This window comes from Eptatretus burgeri, chromosome 13 (assembly GCF_056783735.1).
Source record: "Eptatretus burgeri isolate ZD-2024b chromosome 13, Ebu_testis_v1, whole genome shotgun sequence".
Classification (NCBI taxonomy): domain Eukaryota; kingdom Metazoa; phylum Chordata; class Myxini; order Myxiniformes; family Myxinidae; genus Eptatretus; species Eptatretus burgeri.
The window spans coordinates 7,060,622-7,082,756 of NC_140973.1; the positions used below are offsets into that span (position 1 = coordinate 7,060,622).

The following is a 22,135-nucleotide window of genomic DNA, read 5'->3' on the forward strand; positions in this document are numbered from 1 at the left end:
CCTTTTTTCGGTTATACCTCCTTGTGTGATGACTTTTCCCATGAACATCCGTTATGTTTTTGTTTTTTTTTATACATTTTGAAGGTGTTCTTGATTTGGCCATTCACTGAAGCTGGCAAGACGTGTTTCGTTACAAAAATTAGTCACAGTTATCGATGGTAAAGATCTGCAGATTTGCTGCGGGACTGTCGCAGATTCTTAATGAGTAATGGTTACGTGATGTATTGGTTCAGTGCAATGTTGATGAGTAATGGTGATGCGGTTTTAAACTGAGCGTCCCGTCTGCTGGCATTAGCTGGTCGACATCAAAGATCATATGGTGTCCTTCACGAAGAGGAGGTGAGCTATCGCCGGGCACCCTGAACATATTCCAAATTCCTGCTCTAACCAACAGAGGGCACTGCATCAGCGGAAATCTCAACAGCCCTCGAACAATGATGTAAGCCTGGCGTTGGCTTAGTGGATCGGGTGGCTGGCTTAGGATCCTAGGGTCCTGAGTTTGAGCACCGTTGGCTGCTGAATCAACACCAGGTGGGGTTGACTCAGCTTGTCATTCTTCCGAGGTCGGCGAAATGAGTACCGGTGTACTGGTATAGGGGCACAGCATCGGCAGCATAGTCGCGCCCCAACAAAAGAATAGCTACCCGGCAGCCAAGCTGCCATAGAAAAGAATAATAAGAACCAATGATGCTGACCTGACGACTTGTGCTGCATACGAACAGAGAAAGAAAGGAGGATCCGACACTTTCAAGATTTGACTTTTTTTGTATACAAAGTCAAGGCTCGTGGAAGAGCTAGAACATCGACCAGGATTCACCAGAACAAAAGGAACAGCAGAGATAGAGAGGAGCGGGGGATGGGGGGGTGCACCAACACTAGGGTTGAAGGACAAACAATGGGTGTGGAGAGGAACGAGGGGTACAGAGGATGCACGGGATGGACAAGATAGATACAGAAGGAAACTCTCAGGAAAGAAAAGTGGAAATTTGGAAGGAGGCGGGTTTACGGAGGGAAGGGTTAATGGGGGTCAACATGCCAATACGACTTGCGTAACGAGGTTCACCAAGCCGTCTTTCGACCGTTTGATGTAAAGAACGAAATATAAAATGGTCGAGTGTTGAAATCTCGACCAATTTTTTTTTTATATTCAGAAAGGTGTATCGACGGACACGGTGTCGTTACATGATTTGGGGCTGATATCAGAGACTGGAACATCTCGCGCTGAAAGAGAATAATGTTTAATGTGCAATGTGGTTCACATGTGATAAAGGTTCCCTTCGGTCCAGGGGACATTCTTTCAAATGAAATCGCGTTCTTACAATCTCAAGAACAAAATACAACTCACCACGAAAATATGCATCACATTTATATATGATATTCCTTCAAAAACATAAATGCAAAACTCCTAAAATATCATAGACAGTGCAAGTTAATGATTTTAATATTATCCTATATTTTTGTTTTCTTTGATTCATAAAGGAACAGTCAATAAAACATTACCTGTTTTAGCCCCATCATTCACAGGTGTGTGTGTGTGTGTGTGTGTGTGTGTGTGTGTGTGTGTGTGTGTGACACTCAAAATACACCAGCACACATGTAACACATGTACACACTCGTTTGCTGAAGAACCGTGGCTTGGACATGTTCTCTGAGACCTCAGGACATTGTCCACAAAGTGTCATTTTATCGTTTTCTCACAGTCTTTGAGTACGCCTGACAGTTAAATGCTGGGGGTTTACAGGAATGGCCTAAAGGTACGCACACTCACCTCGAAGCTCTCCAGCCTGGGTTTGAATCCCGACGCAACTATACGCTGTCGTCCAGGTGTTCCGTTGACGTGTGTGCCGTCCCTCGAATGGACGTTAAACTGGGTGTCCCGTCTGCCAGCATTTGTTGGTGGACGTTAAAGATCCCACGGCGTCCTTCAAGAAGGGGAGGCTATCACCGGAATTCTGAACAAATTACAAATTCCTGCCCAAACCAGCAAAGGGCACTGCATCAGCGGCACAGCCGCACCCTCGGCCAATGATACTACCTCGCAACCTTATGGTGCTTATGAAGAAGTAGAAGTTAATTGCTAAGTCTGATACTGCACTATTGGGAAATACACTGGATGGGGGGAGGGAAAAAGATGTGGTTGAGGGGCTTTAAAACATTCCTCACCTCCCCCACCCCCCCCCCTTTTCCTCCTTTTCCCCCTCCACTTACCCACACACACACACACACCTTTTAACACAGCTCAGTGAGGTATTGCTTAAGGTGTCCAGAACAAACATGGTGGGTACCACGTCCGATCGGACTGGCCCATTTAACCACCATCACACACATACCACCCCGAATGTGCACTCGTACTGAATTTAATGGACGACGTTATGTAAATAAAATAAGTACTGAATGAATCGTTTTCAGACAACAAACGCAATTAAACGCAAGAGGTGCCAAGTCATGATAAAAACTGCGTAAATGCACAAAAAAACCCCCCAAAAAAACCCCAGATATATAACCCTTCACCCGTAAAGGTAAGACTGTTCGCTCGAAGGTGATCAGTTTGGGATCAGGTGAACGAAGTTCAAAATCACAATCGGGACCGTGGAATGATGGAACGAGCGCGTTATTAAAAGCTGCACGCCTTCAAGCTCAAACTCCCTTGGACGTTCGTTCAACCAGCTGTAAGATGCGCAATCATAAAGGAGATATAGACAGGTTATTGTTCAAATAATGAGTTATTGTACCGATCGAAATTAATGAAAAAATAAACCCATTAAATGCTAGGAAGAAGTACTTGTCGGAAGGAAAAGGGACGGTCGATGAAAAAAAAAAAGGACAAATGCCATGTTTGTGACTTTTGCAGAACCATGGATGAAATGGAACAAGGGATCAGGAATGATGGAGAGCCTGTGGCTTTGTTTGTTAAAACATACTTTCATGGAACTGTTGCAGCAACAAAACCTGATGTCATTCCAACTAAGAGAATCGAAAATAATAATTTTTGACCGAGATCAATAAAAATGAAAAACTTTGTTGCAATATTGCATATATATATATATATATATATATATATATATATATATATATATATATATATATATATATATATATATATATATATATATATATCATCTCTTTGAGAAGTTCCATATTCTTGGCAATCCCACACGGTTGCCGTTTGTCGACTTCCCTTGTGTTCAGTGAAAACACGACCATTCATCGCCGCGACGGCAATCTTGGATCGAACCTGAAATTCCACATCGCGAGGATGTCTGAACGTTTCATTGCTTGGTGCCCAGGCATGCTTCCTTCCGATTTGTTTTTTCATCGCACCCCGGAGTGTGTCTCGAGCCAGCGGGACGTCACGGGTCAGGAGAGAATGAATCACGGATTCGGACCAGTTCCGCTGCGCAAAGGTGTCCGTACACTTTCCTGTACCATTCTGCCTCACGACCCCTGCGCGCGCACACACACACACACACACACACACACACACACACACACACACACACACACACACACACACACACACACACACACACACACACACACACACACACACACACACACACACACACACACACACACACACACACACAAACAAACACACACGTAAATGAGATAGCCATGCCCTCATCTGCAATCATCTTGACTGATACAAAGTGGCCGGTTGGCATTTGTGCACGACAAACAATGGAATGAGTTCGCCTTTTATCATTCCATAACCATTTTCTTTTGGGTTCCAAAATTTTTGGACGAGTAGTAAATTATACCTGCACGAGGTGGTATTGTTATTGGAATTTCCGTTTTTAGTCCGTAACCCAAGCCAAATCCTACTAAGGACTTTAAAAAGCGAGAAGGGTACTCGGTAGAGCGCATACCTCTGCCACGTAATGCCTGATCCACGAGACCATATTGGGCCGAATAAATTTTTGAAATATCATGCTATGCAGTACAACATCGTTTTTGGCCCAATCTCTCAACAGAGAAGAATCACTTTAAAAATTAAATAATTCTCATATTCAGATCCGGATTCAGATCTTCAACAAAATCGAAACAATTTGTCTTTGTCACACACCCAACCCCAAGTTTCATCTGAATCCGTCCACAACTTTTTTGAGATATCCTGCACACAAACAAACAGGCAAACAGGGATGAAAACATAACTTCCTTCACCTTCGGTGGCGGAGGTAATGATACGTCCTGCTTCCTTGCTTTACATTTAGCATTTATAAGCTATAGCCCGGCCAAACTTATTTCACCCAGGAACCTCACAACAAAAGATCCCTTAAAAGGAACTTCAATGCAGGCTCGAACCATGCTGCCACTGAGTCTGGTTTCCGAGTTCAAAGGATTCAGGGTTTCTTGGTGTCTCCCTGATTTGTGTTGTGAACCTGCAGGCTACGGGGCAACCAACAACACCGAAAGATGTTATTTTTATTTAAAAAAAAAGGGGGTTATGGTTACAACTTTTACAAAAAGGCACACATGCCCAGTTTTTTTGTTTTGTTACTGCAATGTGCTCCAGCATGGAAATACTGTCTTCACTAAGCTTTACGTTCAAATGAAATGGAGGATAAAAAGGAGAATTACAAGATCTAATCATTCAGGAATTTTCACTTTCCACTCTTGTTTATGTAATTTCTGGAGATGTCAGCCGTGTGTACCCGATGATTGGCCGTGGAACACGCAAACGGTATCACACATGCCTTTCGGCCCAACAAAAATTCCTGGGAATACCGGCATGTTTCATTAATTAGTTTAATATGGCATGCTGCAAATGTTGTCCAAGTATGAGATGACATGAAGTGAAACTTTTTGATGTTAATCAAATGTAGGAACTCCTAGTTTTTGTTTCACTTTTAAAACTTTTGGCGAAAACACCCGCTCGGACGGCTTGGCCATTGTCCCATAAAACAATGGGAAAAGCCTAACCTGGGATTGCACCTGTGTCGACACTTTCACCAAATCACACGTTTTCAATACAGCCTCCACGGCTGGAGCGGCGGCCACCGATGCGGAAGTTCAGAAACGTAAGAAATACGCCGGCCTCAGCCAAACTGATTTATTAAAACCAATTGCCATCGACACAACGTGAGTGTATGGCCGATCTATGTCCAACATCATCAGTGATATCGGGAGAAGGCTCGTTGCATCCACTGGCGATATAAGGCAACTGGTCTGGTTCAAGCAGCGACTGAGCTTGGCCGTCCAGCGGGGAAACGCTATTAGCATTCAGGCTTTGTCACGGGAAGAACAAAATCCCATATTAACACCATTTTAAAGTGTGTATTTTTAGGGGGTGTGGGGGGTTTTACTCATTTATTACCCTCGCCGAAGGAGAGGGTATTGCACTTGGGTCTGTTTTGTTTGTTTGCACAGAACTTTAATGTTTTTTATCGGCATCCACCTGTCGGATCGAGCCGAAATTTTCACCATTGGTGCGGCTACTTGTGTAGAATGTTATAGTGATAGGTATGACGTCATAGGTCACGTGATGTGACAGCCATGTTGGAAAAACGGAAAAACTTTGGACCTCCGTATCTCTGAAAGCGCACCATTGAAAAAAATTGAAACTTGGCACACGGCAAGTACTCCTCGTGGGGAAGAAGCGATTTTTCTCTGACATCATAATTGTATATGTAGAACGCCACATCTGATCAGTATGAAAAGTTTTTGAGGGTCATCTAGGGATAAAATGGTCCACAGAAAAAAAAAATCCATGATATCATCGGTCAAGTGATTCGGCAGCCATGTTTTTTTAAACCTTCAAAATTCTTCTTCTCTGAAGTGGCTGAACTAATTGAGGCGAAACTTTACACATATGACCGTCTGTTCATGAGGAACAAAAGGATTACACATATGACATCATAGGTCACTTGGTTTTGGCAGCCATATCGGATTTACCCTAAAATCAATAAAAAAAATACACTACTCAAAAGAAGTCCTGACAAGGGTCTGCAATCTCTGATTGCTCTTTTTCTTGTTTTGTTTTGTAAATCTTTTTAGTATGCTGGTTTATGTTTTTTTTTTTTTTAAATAAAATGCACTATAAAAAAAATTACAAAAAAAAACTTTAACTCTTGTTAAAATTGATCATGAAACTTTCAAAAGTTGCAAATATTAAAATTATTATTATTATTTTCATCATTATTAATGCTATCGAGAAAACCTGCATTGGATTCATAGCTGATCAAACAAGTAATGTGTGGAATGATCACAAGTTTATAGATCACGAGATGACCCGTGAACCCGTTGGGTTCCCGTTGTGACAGCAGTTGATAAAACAAAATTATTAAAAAAAAAAACAACAAAAGATTGCTCCAGCGAACTATACCGCTGAAGTTGTTTGCATTGATCAAATTCTCCCGAAGAGTACTTGACTGAATCGCGAATTGATTTTTTAATAATTTTTTCGTTGCCAGATTTGAACGAAACTTGATACTGCACACCGCAGGAGAATGGTGAGTAAGGTGGGCTGAAAATTTTTGCGCTATCGTGTACCATTTTGGCTGTATTTCGGGAACATACATACATACATACATACATACATACATACATACATACATACATACATACATACATACAATATGAGAGTTTTAGTAATATTTAGATGTGGTATAACCAGATTCGGTGGTGGTAATGGTTGGAGAGTTTGTTTTGAGTCTGGGTGGTTCAAACCAGGGTTGAGTCACATTGAAGACATTTAAAATGGTGTGTACCGCTTCCTCGCTTGATGTTCAGCATTTACACAACCATAGGTTGGCAATACCAACACAGTTTTTGATAGGCCTAATGGCCTCTTCCTGCATCGAAATTCCTTGCAAGAGAACAACTCATGACCTTTCGATGTATAAATGCTTTTTTTTATTTAAACATTTATCTTCCTCTTTACCTTCATGACTGAAGGTGCACGGAGGTTATGTTTTCACCCATGCCTATCTGTGAATAGGATATCTCAAAAAAGTTGTGGATGGATTCGGACGAAATTTGATGAACAGATTGGGTGTGTGATAAGGACGAATTGATTAGATTTTGGAGAAAATATGGTTACGAGGATTTTATTTCAATTTTTCAAGTGATTCTTCACCATTCAGAGATGGTGCCAAAAACTTTGTATAGCATGATATTAAAAAAATAAAAGTTATTGATGGGTTATGACAAAACTAGGTGGATGAGTTGGTTAGGTGACAAGAACAAGCGGATTCGATTTTGGTTAAGGTTCAGATCCAATCTATCAGTGGCAGACAAAACGTAAACTGGTTCAGCATGGCGGAGTTACGTGCGATACCGAGTGCCATTCTAGTCTCTGATTCCTTCACGTACATTTCAGGATGTACAAGGCTGGAATAACCTCATTGTATCGACACAAACACTGTACATACACATCAATACATCAATGGAGGCATGTATGAAATTGTCATTTTTATCCTTTACATCGGTAAGGTAGCCCAAAGGTGCGCACACACTCTTCTGAGCTGTCTAGCCAAGGTTTGAATCCTGACCCAGCTATAAACTGTCATCCCGGAATTTCAGCATTTGCTGGTGAGCTCTCACCGGCACCATGAACAAGTTACAAATTCCTGCCATGACTACTTCGTCAAACATCAGACCGGTCGGCCGATTCGTGAAAGACTTGGTTCAAAAATTTTCCTCGGCCGACCCCGCAACAAGGTGGGAATAATTGTGCCCATGAAAGAACAACAATGATTTATCACGTGCGATGGCCAATGGAAGATTTTGAATAATAAGAGGTGATATTAAAGGGGAACCAAAATGCTCAGACCACCTCGACGCTAATCTATCCCTTGATACCCGAAAAAATAGATATGATGCGTCTTTTTCTGATTTAGAAAGTTATTTTGTGATTAAAGGTCAAAATCTTCTCTTCATGCTTAGCCGTGACAGCACAACCCGGGAGTCAACCACCATCGTCGTATTGTCCACCGGTTACATCGTGATATGATTTAACTCAAACGATGAATATTTTTTGAGTTTCCACAAACATGCCGAGTTGATGACTCCTTGGTGGTTGTAGTAATACAAACCGAGATGGTTTCATGCCACATCGACGACCGAAAGACCCTACGTTTGCCAGAAATTGGACGAGGTTTGTCCGAAATAGCCGAGTGTGGGTCGCGCCTACAAAATGTTCGCTTTTGTGCTTGGAGCATTGTTATGAAACAACAGAATGAGCCTGGTGTGGCTCAGTGGTTAAGGCGGTGGCTTGGGATCCTTGGGGTCCTGAGTTCGAGCCCCGCTGGCCGCTGAGTTAGCATCAGGGGGGTTGACTCAGCCTGTCATCCTTCCGAAGGTCGGCGAAATGAGCACCAGTATACTGGTAATTATCCCTGCAGGGTCGAAGGTGACTGAAGAGTTGGCGTCAGGAAGGGCATCCGGCCGTAAAAACATTGCCACAAGAAAGGGTACCATGATTGGAGCCCACAAAAAGCTGACCCTGCTCAGGGATTAAGGCTTTCAAATGGTGTGATGATGATGATGATGATGATGATGATGATGATGATGATGTTATGAAACAACAGAGATGGCTCGATCTTGTGGTTATCGGACACGATTGAGAGAGGACGCCATCCGCATGATGAAACAGAAGTAACAGCCGTCACTCCAAACTGTAACACCATCTCTACCTAGCTCGCCGCCCATGTACACGGACATGGACACAGATAATTTGAGAGGTGAATCAAACACCTCACCTCACCACTACCCCCACAATACCACCACCACACCAGCACCAATTCTTCATCCACTGGGGTGGGACATCGACATGGCACGGACACGACAGTGAGACATGGCACGGACACAAATGGTGTCCCGGGAAAGTATGACATGGGACAATCCCATAACATACAGGACACCTGGTCAGCCTGCGACGGTGGGGGTGGGACAAAATATTTGTCGTCTATTTTGTCAGCGGTGTCCGTGCTATGTCTGTGCTGTGTCCATGCCGCGTCGTGTCCGTGCTGTGTCGTGTCGTGTTTCTGCTGGAGTAATATAACTGATTTATCGATTAATACAAAATCCCTTATGAACTACCAATTGAACAGAAAAACAAAAATCGACCAATCTGTCGTGAACAAGCGACCGGAGTTTCCATCTTCACCAACACCTCCATTGTCGCCATCTTCGTCTGAATCACTCAGGTAAGGCTCGAAACGACACGGCTCCGTAATCCCCCCGCCCCCCACCCAAAAAAACGTTTCCATCACCAATTTTGTCTCCAATAGTTTCTTCAAAATCCAACTGACCAGTTTCAACAGACTGAGAACCTTCAGCTACGAATGCCGGTGGAATCAGTATCGGAATCCGAGCTCAAAACACACTGTTTCTCCATGTAAGCCACCATTTGGATCAAGGTGGGTTCCAGGTGAGGCGTGACGTCACTGGTGAAAATCGACAACTCTCAGACTTTTTTTCAGCACTTTGTGATTGGCAAAAAAATTTCAAATTTTTTTCCCTTCAAATGAGACCATGATTAATGGTTTTCAGAAAGAAAGAAAGAAAAAAAAAATTGTGTTTGGGTTCCTCTTTGAGGTAAGCTACAAAGAGTAAGTTGAAGTGCAATCAAGTGGTTTTGATCATGAATGTTTAATCAAGTCCGACAGTAAAGTGCAGAAGGAGCACACTTACCTTTGAACTATTTAGTCTGGGTTCGGGTTCTCAACCTTAGCTATAAATGGCTGCACTGGAGCCTCACATGTAGGGCATTGCATCAGTGGGTGCAGCATCCATAGGATGGGATGTTAAGCTGGGTGTTTCATCTGCTAGTATCAATTATTGGTGGACACAAAATATCCCTCGGTATGATTCACGAAGAGCAGTCGAGTTATCGCCATCACACTTAGCCAAGGCCAAAATAACTGGGTAATTTTTTTTTTTTACAAAGTCCAAACCCCACGTTGGGGGTGGGGGGGGTGAAGGTGCCTTGCACCCCATCACCCAACATAGACCAATTGCCCATCATCATTGGTGCATATGGAGGAGGAGGATATTGGGACCATACTCTCTGCAGAGCGTTGGTGCTGCCTAAGCAGTCTCCTTGGCTATTGGGCACAATCCTGGACGGGTCTCCACTCCGACACAGTATACCAGCTGAGCGGGATTTGAACTCAGGACCCTCGGATCCAAAGTCCACCACCCGAACCATTAAGCCAACACCAGGCTTGCATATGGGATGGAGATTCAATTACTGATTCAACCTGTTGTTTTCATCATCGCTTGGCTTCATTTATCATTTCTGAGGCACCGCTGTGCCGCTGATGCATCTGCGCCTTGCACATCAGAGCAGGGGGTTTGAAATTTGCTCAGGGTATACCGGTGATAACTCGCCTAATCTTTGTCAAAACAAGTCATTGGATCTTTAAAATCCACGAACCCGCGGTATCAGACAGGACACGCAGCTAAACGTCCAATCCAAAGGACGGCACAATTTGTGACGCAATGATCTGCTTGTGAAGGACCACAATCCGACAGTTCAGACTTTGGTCAGGAATTGAACAAAGACGAGATGGCTCAAAATGAGTATGAGCTTCCTCTGTACCATATCATCTCACACACACAAAATCATCCGAGCCAGAAACACAAGTAAGAACAACAACAACATTGTATCGACCAACTGCCATATGTCACAAAGCGTTTCTGTTTTACTGTATACCGTTTGTAAAACACCGCGACATCGCGTAACCAAAGGTGGCGGACGCACGATGCGATGGAACTCACTTTGTGTCACAACAGCAGATGTAGGTGAGCCGTGATCGGCCGGACGCAGCCAGCTCGATCAGGTAACGCACATCAATAACCTCAACGGACAGGCAGGGGCCCGCCACCTCGCATGACTCGTCGTTTAGCTTACTTCGCACCGACAGACACGCGACTCCCCATGCACCTTTTGCGAGCTCGCTCCACAGGCTGCAAAGCAAGCGCACATGTACGAACACACATAGACACCGTTCCGTTAGACAAATCGGTTTGGAAATCTCAACGGGTCATAAGTACACTGCTGGTGCGCCAGTTTCGTTTCAAAGGTTTAATCCCCATGGACGATTTAAGGTCCACTGACAAACCCACATTCCCACTGTTTTATCACACATTCTCTATGTCTATGAAGATTGACTTCAGCCGGCTGTCTTACATGTTTGCCATGACCATTCCTGTCTGAATAAACCACTGAGAAGGGCCTAGGGATACACTCCATCTTTCCCACACCAACGGGAAACCCATCCCGGACTGACCCTGCTGCCAGGGGCATGTTTTTTTCCAAATCGAAGTGATGCGACATACCGTAACAGTACGTGAGAGCGAGGCAGCAGTGGAGGCACAGAGCGGCAAACATAGTGATACAGGTCTGCGTTGCCTCGCGGCGCAGCAACTGGCTGCACCGTAATGGCGTGCAAGACCTCCGTGTCCCAAAGGTCTCTCTCATGCAGCAGGCGCTCAAGCACATCCACTGGAGGAGCTGGAATTTCTATACTGCTCTTCCATTGGGGTAATAAGTGACCTCCGACATGCTGAAACACATGTGGACCCAATCCAGTACTGACAGGAGACAACTCACATATAGCTACAGACACCTGTCTGTCAATCCGATATTCCACAAATGGTATAACAATATTTTTTTTTTTTTTAAGAAAAGTTTTATGAAGTCATTTCAAGGATTTGAACCCTTCTTTGATGTCAATCAGAAATTACGATATCTAATTTTTAAAGTTCATTGATCCGCAAAAAGAGGATAATTGACATTCATACCGATAGCCTTTCAACCTTCAATAAGTCTGCAAAGTAAAATGTGTGTAAAAACAAAAGAAAATCGGACCACACATCCGCAAGCTCACTGGATCAGGAGCAACAGTCACTCAAACTGTCCGCAGAGCTGAGCTCCTTCGACTCTGATTTGTTTGTTTTTTTATGCCGTGAACAAACTTTGGGACATCACGGTTGATGAAGGTTGTGGTCATGTTTCATCAAAACCGTGTGTGTAGTCTCGGAGAAGAGAGAAAATACCTATTTGGGGGGTTCCACCACCCTCCCCCCCCCATAGACCCCTTAATGAGTGCAGATTTAGATGTGGTCAATAAACCTTCATTAGGCATCAGAAATGAAGCTTGTGACCAAGTTTCATCCAAACCGTGTGTTTGGTTCAAGCGATAATGACTGAAGTGTTTACTCACCTACGGACACTGCTCGATCGCGTAAGCTCACCTGACTAAAGTCAAGGTGAGCTAATAAAAACAAATGGCAAATTTCCAAAACTCACAATTACTCAATCTGATCATGAAGATGCAGGTTAACCTGAACAAGTGTAAGGTGCTGCGGGATGGATAAGAACAATTCAAATAGAGATTACATGACGCAAGGGGCAACCTTGGAACGTGTCACACTGGAGAAGGATCTGGAGGTGGTATTGGATGTAGGGGTGCAAACAGACAGGGCTAGGCCAGGTATCTACAGGTAAAGCAAATAGGGTTTTAGGTTGTATTCGTTGGAGATATAGATTATAAATCAAAAGAAGTGGTGTTCACTCTGCATATTGAGGCCTAAAATTTTATACAGAACTTTATACATTAGAAAGGTGATAAGGAGGTGATACGATAGATATGTTTTGGGATAATGAATGGTATTGACAAAATATGTGCCGAAGTGTTCGTACAGCAGAATCGAGAGTGGTAGGACCAGGGGGCCACAGCCTCAGAATAAAGAAGAGGACAGAACAACAAAAATGAAGGGGTCTTTCACTTCGAGAGTAGTTAATGCAAGCAACGGTCTCCCGAGAAAAGTAGAGGCAGTATAAAAAGCATTGGTGTTGCCAAAGCAGTTACCGGGCTACAATCCTCGTCGGGTTGCCCATCCGACTCAGCAATTTTTCCAGGGCAGCAATTTTGAATTTGGCAAGGGTACCGGCGATAGCTCGTCAAGTCGAAAGAGTAGATAGGTTTAAATTGGAATTAACTAGGTGCCAAGCATTCGAGGGGTATGTTGTGTGTGGATGGGTGATCGTAGCTGTTGTTGGTGTAGCACAGGCATGATGGGCCGAATGGCCACCTCATGCGACAATGATCCTTGTCACATTTTTCTATTTGATTTTATGCTTTGATATGAAAATAATATTGCACCGTGAAGAAGCAATTGTAATTTCAGTAAGTTTTTTTAATTCCACGACTGGTAGTTTCGGTCTTGGGGGCAGCCTTGGCATCATGCCCGAATGGCCAAAATGCAATAAAGCAACATCACATGTTCACTTCGCAGCCAATTACAAATAAAAAAACATAATTGGCTGCCTCCACTAGACAATCCATCCTGTAAAATCCATCGATGTTTATTTTGCTGCTTCGTTGTAATTTTTGCAATAATAATAATAATAATAATAATAATAATAATAATAATAATAACTAGAACTGCCACTTTATAACTGCTGGCAGTGATGACCGGGTACCCAGTCCGTCCGCCTTTGATACAATATGGGACTTTCTGCAAATGACAGTCGCAAAGTTTCGCTTTGATCGGGAAAGTGGTTCCAGAGAAAACATTATTTAAGAGTGATACAAACACAGGCCTGCTTCGAGACGGCGCGGAACAGACGAGTTACGAACCGGGCAGCACAAAGCATTCAATTTCGTTATTACTGGCTTCCAGATTCAAATAAATAAATAATTCTGGCTCCCAAACCGTGTGACCGATCAGGTTGAAATTTTAAACTTTTGTTTAGCATATCACCTGAATTATAAATTAGAAGTTTCGGATATATAGACGCAGCGGTTCCAGAGTAAACAATAATTAATATTTATCGTTCAATTCAAGATGGCGGCGAAACCATGTGACTTGTGATGTCATAATTTGGACCACGTGTGCAAACACGATGGTGGATGATAACTCCAGATGTAGTTGGCCCTCATCCTTGAATTTTGCCTTTTGTTTCACTCCATAGCCATTATTGATTTGCCTGATTCCCCACGACTAGCATATTAAGTGGAAACGTGTGAAGGTAAGTCGAGCGAGGGAGTACCTTCCTGTAAGCGAGATCAGTTATGTAGACACTGGGCATCGGGCGCCAACCTCGAGCTCGGCCGCGGCACTCTCTGCGGATTTGCTGCAAGCGGCTCTCAAGCAGGTTGAGCGCATTCACGGGCTCCGATGCCTCATCCCAATCACGTGGACCCTCCCACTGAAATTGCTCACTGGTGGTCTGCACCTGTGGTAGCCACGATGATGGGACCTGCCGAAAACAAGAGGCACAAATCAGGGTGGAGGTGTGTTGTTACTCCATCAATGACTTAGCACTGAAGAACGCAAGTTAGTGATGACGCTGCAGAAGTTCAAACTTACGGTAGTCAAGATCATCATCATTATCAGCAAACTATCCTGTCATTGCGAAGAGTACAATAATAACAATGGGGGCTGCCATGATTATTCAGGGGTATGCACACTTGCCTCTAAGCTGGCTAGTCGGCGTTCAAATCTCGTTCCATCTATAAACTGTCATCCTGGTGTTTTGCGGGCAGGGCAAGGCGTCGATGAGTATCTTGTCCGTCAGATGGAACATTAACCAGGGTGGACCATCTGTCAGCCTTCATCGATGAATATTAAAGATCCCATGGGTGTCGTAATGTCGCTTCTGGCCGAATTCTAAATTCCTATCCTAGTAACCGACAACACCAAACAATGCAGTGGTCAACGTGCCCAGCGTTGGTTGGCTCTCAGCCACAGGAATGTTCACGACTTGCTATGGATGCTCTCTCTACTAGTCCTCCACGGATCTGAGGATTATAAGACGAGACCAATAACAATGTCTGCAGGCAATTAAAAGTTTTTGGAGGTTTGATAAAGAAAAATAACACAATATAATCGTTTTGGCGCATCAACAACTTGGCACATCAAAGAAAATGGATGTGGAAGTCACGTTTACCATTAATCGAATAAATCATTTAAAGTGTTTGTGCGTTACTCTTTCACAGCCGAACCAAAGCAATTTAATAGGAGCTTCCAATTTGGAGTGTGGGCACTTCGGAATCTGGGTAAGGTTTTAAGCAAATGCACGTTGGCCTTGAACGCCACCAAATGCAGCCACAAAGTGCATATTGGGATGTGGGGTCAGGCAGCGCCACCGAAAGCAAAAGGTGCCACCATGAGGGCAATAACTCCATACGCTTTCAATGTGCAACACGCCCCCGGAACCAGCATTGTGAAAAGATCTCCACCATGAGGGCAATAACTCCATAAGCTTTCAATGTGCAACACGCCCCCAAAACCAGCATTGTGAAAAGATCTCCACCATGAGGGCAATAACTCCATACACTTTCAATGTACAACACGCCCTGGAAGCAGCATTGTGAAAAGATCTCCACCATGAGGGCAATAACTCCATACGCTTTCAATGTGCAGCACGCCCCCAAAACCAGCATTGTGAAAAGATCTCCACCATGAGGGCAATAACTCCATACACTTTCAATGTACAACATGCCCTGAAAGCAGCATTGTGAAAAGATCTCCACCATGAGGGCAATAACTCCATACGCTTTCAATGTGCAACACATTCCCAAAGCAGCATTGTCAAAAGATCTCCACCATGAGGGCAATAACTCCATATGCTTTCAATGTGCAGCACGCCCCAAAACCAGCATTGTGAAAAGATCTCCACCATGAGGGCAATAACTCCATACACTTTCAATGTACAACACGCCCTGAAACCAGCATTGTGAAAGATCTCCACCATGAGGGCAATAACTCCATACGCTTTCAATGTGCAACATGCCCCCAAAACCAGCATTGTGAAAAGATCTCCACCATAAGGGCAATAACTGCATAAGCTTTCAATGTGCAACACGCCCCCAAAACCAGCATTGTGAAAAGATCTCCACCATGAGGGCAATAACTCCATACGCTTTCAATGTGCAGCACGCCCCCAAAACCAGCATTGTGAAAAGATCTCCACCATGAGGGCAATAACTCCATACACTTTCAATGTGCAACACGCCCTGAAACCAACACTGTGAAAAGCTCATCCAGCCAGGCAATAACTCCCTACATTTTTAATGTGCAACATGCCCCAAAACCATCACTGTGTAAAGCTAATTCACCATGAGGGAAATAACTCCATGCACTTTCAATGTACAACACGCCCTGAAACCAACATTGTGAAAGATCTCCACCATGAGGGCAATAACTCCATACGCTTTCAATGTGCAACATGCCCCCAAAACCAGCATTGTGAAAAGATCTCCACCATAAGGGCAATAACTCCATATGCTTTCAATGTGCAACACGCCCTGAAACCAGCATTGTGAAAAGAACTCCACCATGAGGGCAATAACTCCATACGCTTTCAATGTGCAACACACCCCCAAAACCAGCATTGTGAAAAGATCTCTACCATGAGGGCAATAACTCCATATGCTTTCAATGTGCAACATGCCCTGAAACCAGCATTGTGAAAAGATCTCCACCATGAGGGCAATAACTCCATACACTTTCAATGTGCAACACGCCCTGAAACCAACACTGTGAAAAGCTCATCCAGCCAGGCAATAACTCCCTACATTTTTAATGTGCAACATGCCCCAAAACCATCACTGTGTAAAGCTCATTCACCATGAGGGCAATAACTCCATGCACTTTCAATGTACAACACGCCCTGAAACCAACATTGTGAAAGATCTCCACCATGAGGGCAATAACTCCATAAGCTTTCAATGTGCAACACGCCCCCAAAACCAGCATTGTGAAAAGATCTCCACCATGAGGGCAATAACTCCATACGCTTTCAATGTGCAGCACGCCCCAAAAACCAGCATTGTGAAAAGATCTCCACCATGAGGGCAATAACTCCATACACTTTCAATGTACAACACGCCCTGGAAGCAGCATTGTGAAAAGATCTCCACCATGAGGGCAATAACTCCATACGCTTTCAATGTGCAGCACGTCCCCAAAACCAGCATTGTGAAAAGATCTCCACCATGAGGGCAATAACTCCATACACTTTCAATGTACAACATGCCCTGAAAGCAGCATTGTGAAAAGATCTCCACCATGAGGGCAATAACTCCATACGCTTTCAATGTGCAACACATTCCCAAAACAGCATTGTGAAAAGATCTCCACCATGAGGGCAATAACTCCATACGCTTTCAATCTGCAGCACGCCCCAAAACCAGCATTGTGAAAAGATCTCCACCATGAGGGCAATAACTCCATACGCTTTCAATGTGCAACATGCCCCCAAAACCAGCATTGTGAAAAGATCTCCACCATAAGGGCAATAACTGCATAAGCTTTCAATGTGCAACACGCCCCCAAAACCAGCATTGTGAAAAGATCTCCACCATGAGGGCAATAACTCCATACACTTTCAATGTGCAACACGCCCTGAAACCAACACTGTGAAAAAGCTTATCCAGCCAGGCAATAACTCCCTACATTTTTAATGTGCAACATGCCCCAAAACCATCACTGTGTAAAGTTCATTCACCATGAGGGCAATAACTCCATACACTTTCAATGTGAAACATGCCCTGAAACCAACATTGTGTAAAGCTCATCCACCATGAGGACAATAACTCCATACATTTTCAATGTGCAACATGCCCCAAAACCATCACTGTGTAAAGTTCATCCACCATGAGGGCAATAACTCCATACATTTTCAATGTGCAACATGCCCCAAAACCATTACTGTTTAAAGTTCATCCGCCATGAGGGCAATAACTCCATACGTTTTTGATGTGCAACACGCCCCGAAACCAACGCTGTGAGGGGCTCACCCAGCCGGGCAATAACTCCACATGCTTTCAATGTACAACAACCTCAACGTAGTTTTTTCCTCCCAGCGACAGGTACTCCCAACCCCCCCCCCCCCACAACTCTCCCAACCAGTATCATATATGCATTGCTAAAAGTGTGCCTTTTTCACCCATTTCATTCTTTCCATTTCACAAATTCCTTGTGGGGATTAGGATGAATTAGAATGCTGACGGGTGCAGAGAGTACACCAGGAAGGCTTCGACCTCGCAATGTCCTCAGGATCTCCCCTCGGATCAGACCACACTAGAAGAGGACTGCTGAGCCTGCTAACACCATTTCACTTGGGAACTCCAGCCGTATCATACTGTCCCATGGATTTTCGTTTCAACCCTAAAAAAGCTCCCTCTTACACCTCACTCTACCACGAGCCTCGTTCTTGTATATTTTCTACATAAAATGCTAACTATACATGGTTTGCTTTACTATCCAGATACAAACAGTAAGTAGGCTGGTGTTAATAACTAATGAGAGATAGAGAGAGATAGAGATAGAGATAGAGATAGAGATAGAGATAGAGATAGAGATAGAGATAGAGATAGAGATAGAGATAGAGATAGAGATAGAGATAGAGATAGAGAGAGAGAGAGAGAGAGAGAGAGAGAGAGAGAGAGAGAGAGAGAGAGAGAGAGAGAGAGAGAGAGAGAGAGAGAGAGAGAGAGATAGAGATAGAGAGAGAGAGAGAGAGAGAGAGAGAGAGAGAGAGAGAGAGAGAGAGAGAAAGAGAGAGAGAGAGAGAGAGAGAGAGAGAGAGAGAGACAGAGAGAGAGAGAGAGACAGAGACAGAGACAGAGACAGAGACAGAGAGAGAGACAGAGAGAGAGAGAGAGAGAGAGAGAGAGAGAGAGAGAGAGAGAGAGAGAGAGAGAGAGAGAGAGAGAGAGACAGAGAGAGACAGAGAGAGACAGAGAGAGACAGAGAGAGACAGAGACAGAGACAGAGAGAGACATACACGAGATAGTTGATGAAGACTGAAGACAGCCAAGCTTCTGTCAAAGTAAATGCAAAACTTTTCTTCTGATCAATAACCTCCTACCCTGATGCAGGATATCTGTAATATTAGTGTTCAACCTATTATGACATCATTGCTTTTGAACAATGTAAGGCTGTTTACATCAGCAGCTTTACTAATGTAAAGCCTTGTACATACGTGACATGCAAGACATAGGTGTGAGGACACACTCATGTGCTTTTAAGTGAATGACAAGAGACAAACACTTAAATCATGGAGTATAGTGGTGCTCTCGGGATGGCAGGGGAAAAAAGATGGCCGCCCCACCAAATGTGCACAAAATTATTTGCTGAAGAGCTACTATAAAGTGAAGATAATAAACATTTAGCCTGGTGTTGGCTTTACGATTAAGGTGGCTGGCGTAAGATCTTAGGGTCTTGAGTTTGAGCCCCTTTTGTGTTGTTAAATAACACCAGGTGGGTTGACTCAGCCTCTTTATCTGTCTGAGATCGGCAAAATGAGGACCAGCCTACTGTAAACAGGGGCATTGTGTATCAGTGGCACACCTCAGCTCCCAGCAATGATGGTTCATTTGGGAATTCATAACTAGCCAAATCAATGTGCTTCAAATCAATATCTACAGTCGAGACAGTTTGCTGATATCTCTACATCAACAGCAATCATCAAATGCTCACACACACACACACACACACACACACACACACACACACACACACACACACACACACACACACACACACACACACACACACACACACACACACACACACACACGGCCAACACCAGTGCAGCAACTTTTCAAAAGCTAAACAGTGGTTCTCCTTTAAGAAAAGTACGACTCAACACTGCCAAGATTATTTCTTCTCACTGATGAAAACGACTAAATGTCTTTCCTCTAAAGATTGCTACAAGGCAAGATAGTAAACCCTGCATCCGATGTGAATAGAAAAGGTACTGCGGGTCCACAAGCGAATGCTAAGACTTGGCTCTATGTCTTCATCAAGAGGTGGTGCATCCGGAACACCCGCACAAGGAATGTTGTGAAGCATAAAATGCGTGTTAAACTCCAAATTGGTGAACAGCAGGGCAGAGACAATGTGTTCATGTTGCAGACGACGCTTGCTGCTGACAGGTCATACAGCAAGCGCTGTGATGGGACTCAATCTATGCCTTGCTACTTCGTCAAGGTTGGGGGGTACGAATTGGATTTATTAACCAGCTTAGTGAGTGCAATGACAAGGAAAGAATTGAAAACGAGACACTATTCATTCACTCGTATGTGAGCAGCGCTTGGCTGATGATTTGCGTAATTTCTCGGAGCAGCCAGCTAAATGATCGATTTGATGCAATGCATGCCATTAAGTGGGGCCAGGAATTTAGAATTTCGCCAGGTACCAGCACACAATGGCCTACTTTTAGAAAGACTGAACCTGAAGAATTAACGAACAGTGTTTGAGCCACAATCAATCTGAAAGTGAAATGGAAAACAAAAAAAAAAATCTAAAGAAATATTAAAGGACTCGTCGTATAAACAGGGCGAGTTACAGCTCATGTCGTAGATTAACTGGGTAAAAAAATGAACACGCACAAGGAAGAGAGAGTTTGCATCTCTGATCATGAGGGAAAGTGCTTGAGTGGCAGCCTGGTTCTCTCCTAGTTCCCGCTGGTCAGGTTTCCCGACGCTTGGCTTACGCTGGAGGGACCTGTGAAAAAAAAGGGTCAAAGGGCAAGGATGCAAAGTAGATGTTCAAGATTGATATCATGTGACTATTTTTCAAGAAGGCTCAATGGCATTATGGATAAAATCACAAGCTTGAAAACGGACAGGGGATTGCCGGGTCGATCGCTGAGCCTCGAACTCGGCAGCCTCACCGACTACTTGAGCCTTCCCGGCGAAGTGTGGTGAGGTGGAAAAGTGATGGAGCCAGGCACAGAGCCAAGTTTCCGGCTGGCATATGGTTGTCACATTCACGACAGGCCACGGCTGACAGTAATGCCAGGAGAGTTTGCAAAGCCTCACGACTCTCAGCAGGTAGCAAGAGCAACGTGGCATGTGCAGCATCAACCTGGCACTCCACTGGAACAGCTGCACAAAACACCACAACAGAACGGATCAACGGACTAAGTCATTAATGATGTTTAAAAGAAGTCGAAAGCCATTTACAACCTTTACAAAAATCGGGTTCAGAAACTGACTTGAAGAGGGACTGATGATGGAGGACGCACACACTCGGACAGAATTTTGACGGAATGAAAGGGTCAAATTAAAACAATGCATGTCGTGTGAAAGAGAAAGGATCGCAAAAGTGCTGTTGACATAGTATTGCTGGATGGATGGAGTGGTCAAAGAAGCAGGTAAAATGAAGTTGGAGAAATTGAGGTTCTTACTTTGAAAGATGAGCAGCAACGTCTCAGACAGCTTGCTGGTGAGCAGTGGCTCGGGAAGATCACGGAAATACTGCTTCAGCATGTCCGCCACATCGTATGGTGACTGACCCGTGTAGTCCACAGCACCAGGCGTTGACTGGTTCATCTCGCGCAGAGCCTGGATGCGAGACTTCACGCCCGACTTGCGGAATAGTCCAACCTGGGCAAATCGGCGTGGACTATACTTATGAGTCATGCACAATTATTGACACGTTGACAGTCGTGCACCTTGAATGGTGGGCAGACATTGACCAGCGTGTCTCAACTTTTGTTTCATACAAGACAGACTGCAAACTTGGCAAACTTCACAAAGGATTCTCTGCCTCGTGAATTATCATGCATCTAAGCTACAGGTGTGTACCTTTACCAATAAACCAATAGCATTTACAGCATTCAGCTATTTGCCAAAGGCACAGACATGTTGAGAAGGTCCAGGATGTTGAGGCACATATATGAGTGGTTTTTCTATGACACAGATAATAACTCAAGACATGTGTGGGAGGGAACATATCGCCAGACTTTGTCCACACAGGATAAAAAAAAAATGCACATTATGTTTCATTCAACAACTTTGGTAGAAGTTATATGAACAGCGTATACCGACCGATGCAAGAACAATGCTTTCAAACTATGAATAACTGTCGATTTAGATATACCATTTACAGTCCAGAGGAGTTTGGATATCTTAAGATCTTCGAGAAGTCCCACAGAGCAGGGAGAAAACTCTGACTTCGTCTCACCTGGTCACTTCCTTGTTCTTGTAGGTAAGCAATGGCGAGCTGGATCCCATGGGGCAGAGCATGACCCGATCGCTGTGCATTGAACGTCAATGAAGCCCCAAAGACCGCACCACGCTCCGACATTTCAGTCGCTCCCTTTGTTCGGCGCATGAACCTGGGTAGTGGCCTGCATGGCCATGGACATCATCAGATTTTCAAA

General features: G+C 44.1%; 1 protein-coding gene across 6 annotated transcripts in view; it reads right to left on the reverse strand.

The window, feature by feature from the left end:
- Positions 1–1,222: 1,222 nt before the first annotated feature.
- The window catches only part of LOC147013767 (rho GTPase-activating protein 7-like), a 136,434-nt gene continuing 115,521 nt past the window's right edge, over positions 1,223–22,135 (reverse strand). For 5 of the 6 annotated variants that reach the window (XM_085850964.1, XM_085850965.1, XM_085850966.1 and 2 more), the window contains 8 exons: positions 21,937–22,102; positions 21,158–21,356; positions 20,642–20,855; positions 20,358–20,472; positions 14,006–14,215; positions 11,287–11,513; positions 10,726–10,914; positions 1,223–3,444 (listed from right to left, as the gene is read on the reverse strand). In XM_085850964.1, coding sequence (XP_085707090.1) covers positions 3,351–3,444; positions 10,726–10,914; positions 11,287–11,513; positions 14,006–14,215; positions 20,358–20,472; positions 20,642–20,855; positions 21,158–21,356; positions 21,937–22,102 — 1,414 coding nt within the window. In that variant the 3' untranslated portion in view covers positions 1,223–3,350. The remainder of the gene's footprint in view (positions 3,445–10,725; positions 10,915–11,286; positions 11,514–14,005; positions 14,216–20,357; positions 20,473–20,641; positions 20,856–21,157; positions 21,357–21,936; positions 22,103–22,135) is intronic. The other variant, XM_085850970.1, reaches the window with a different exon arrangement.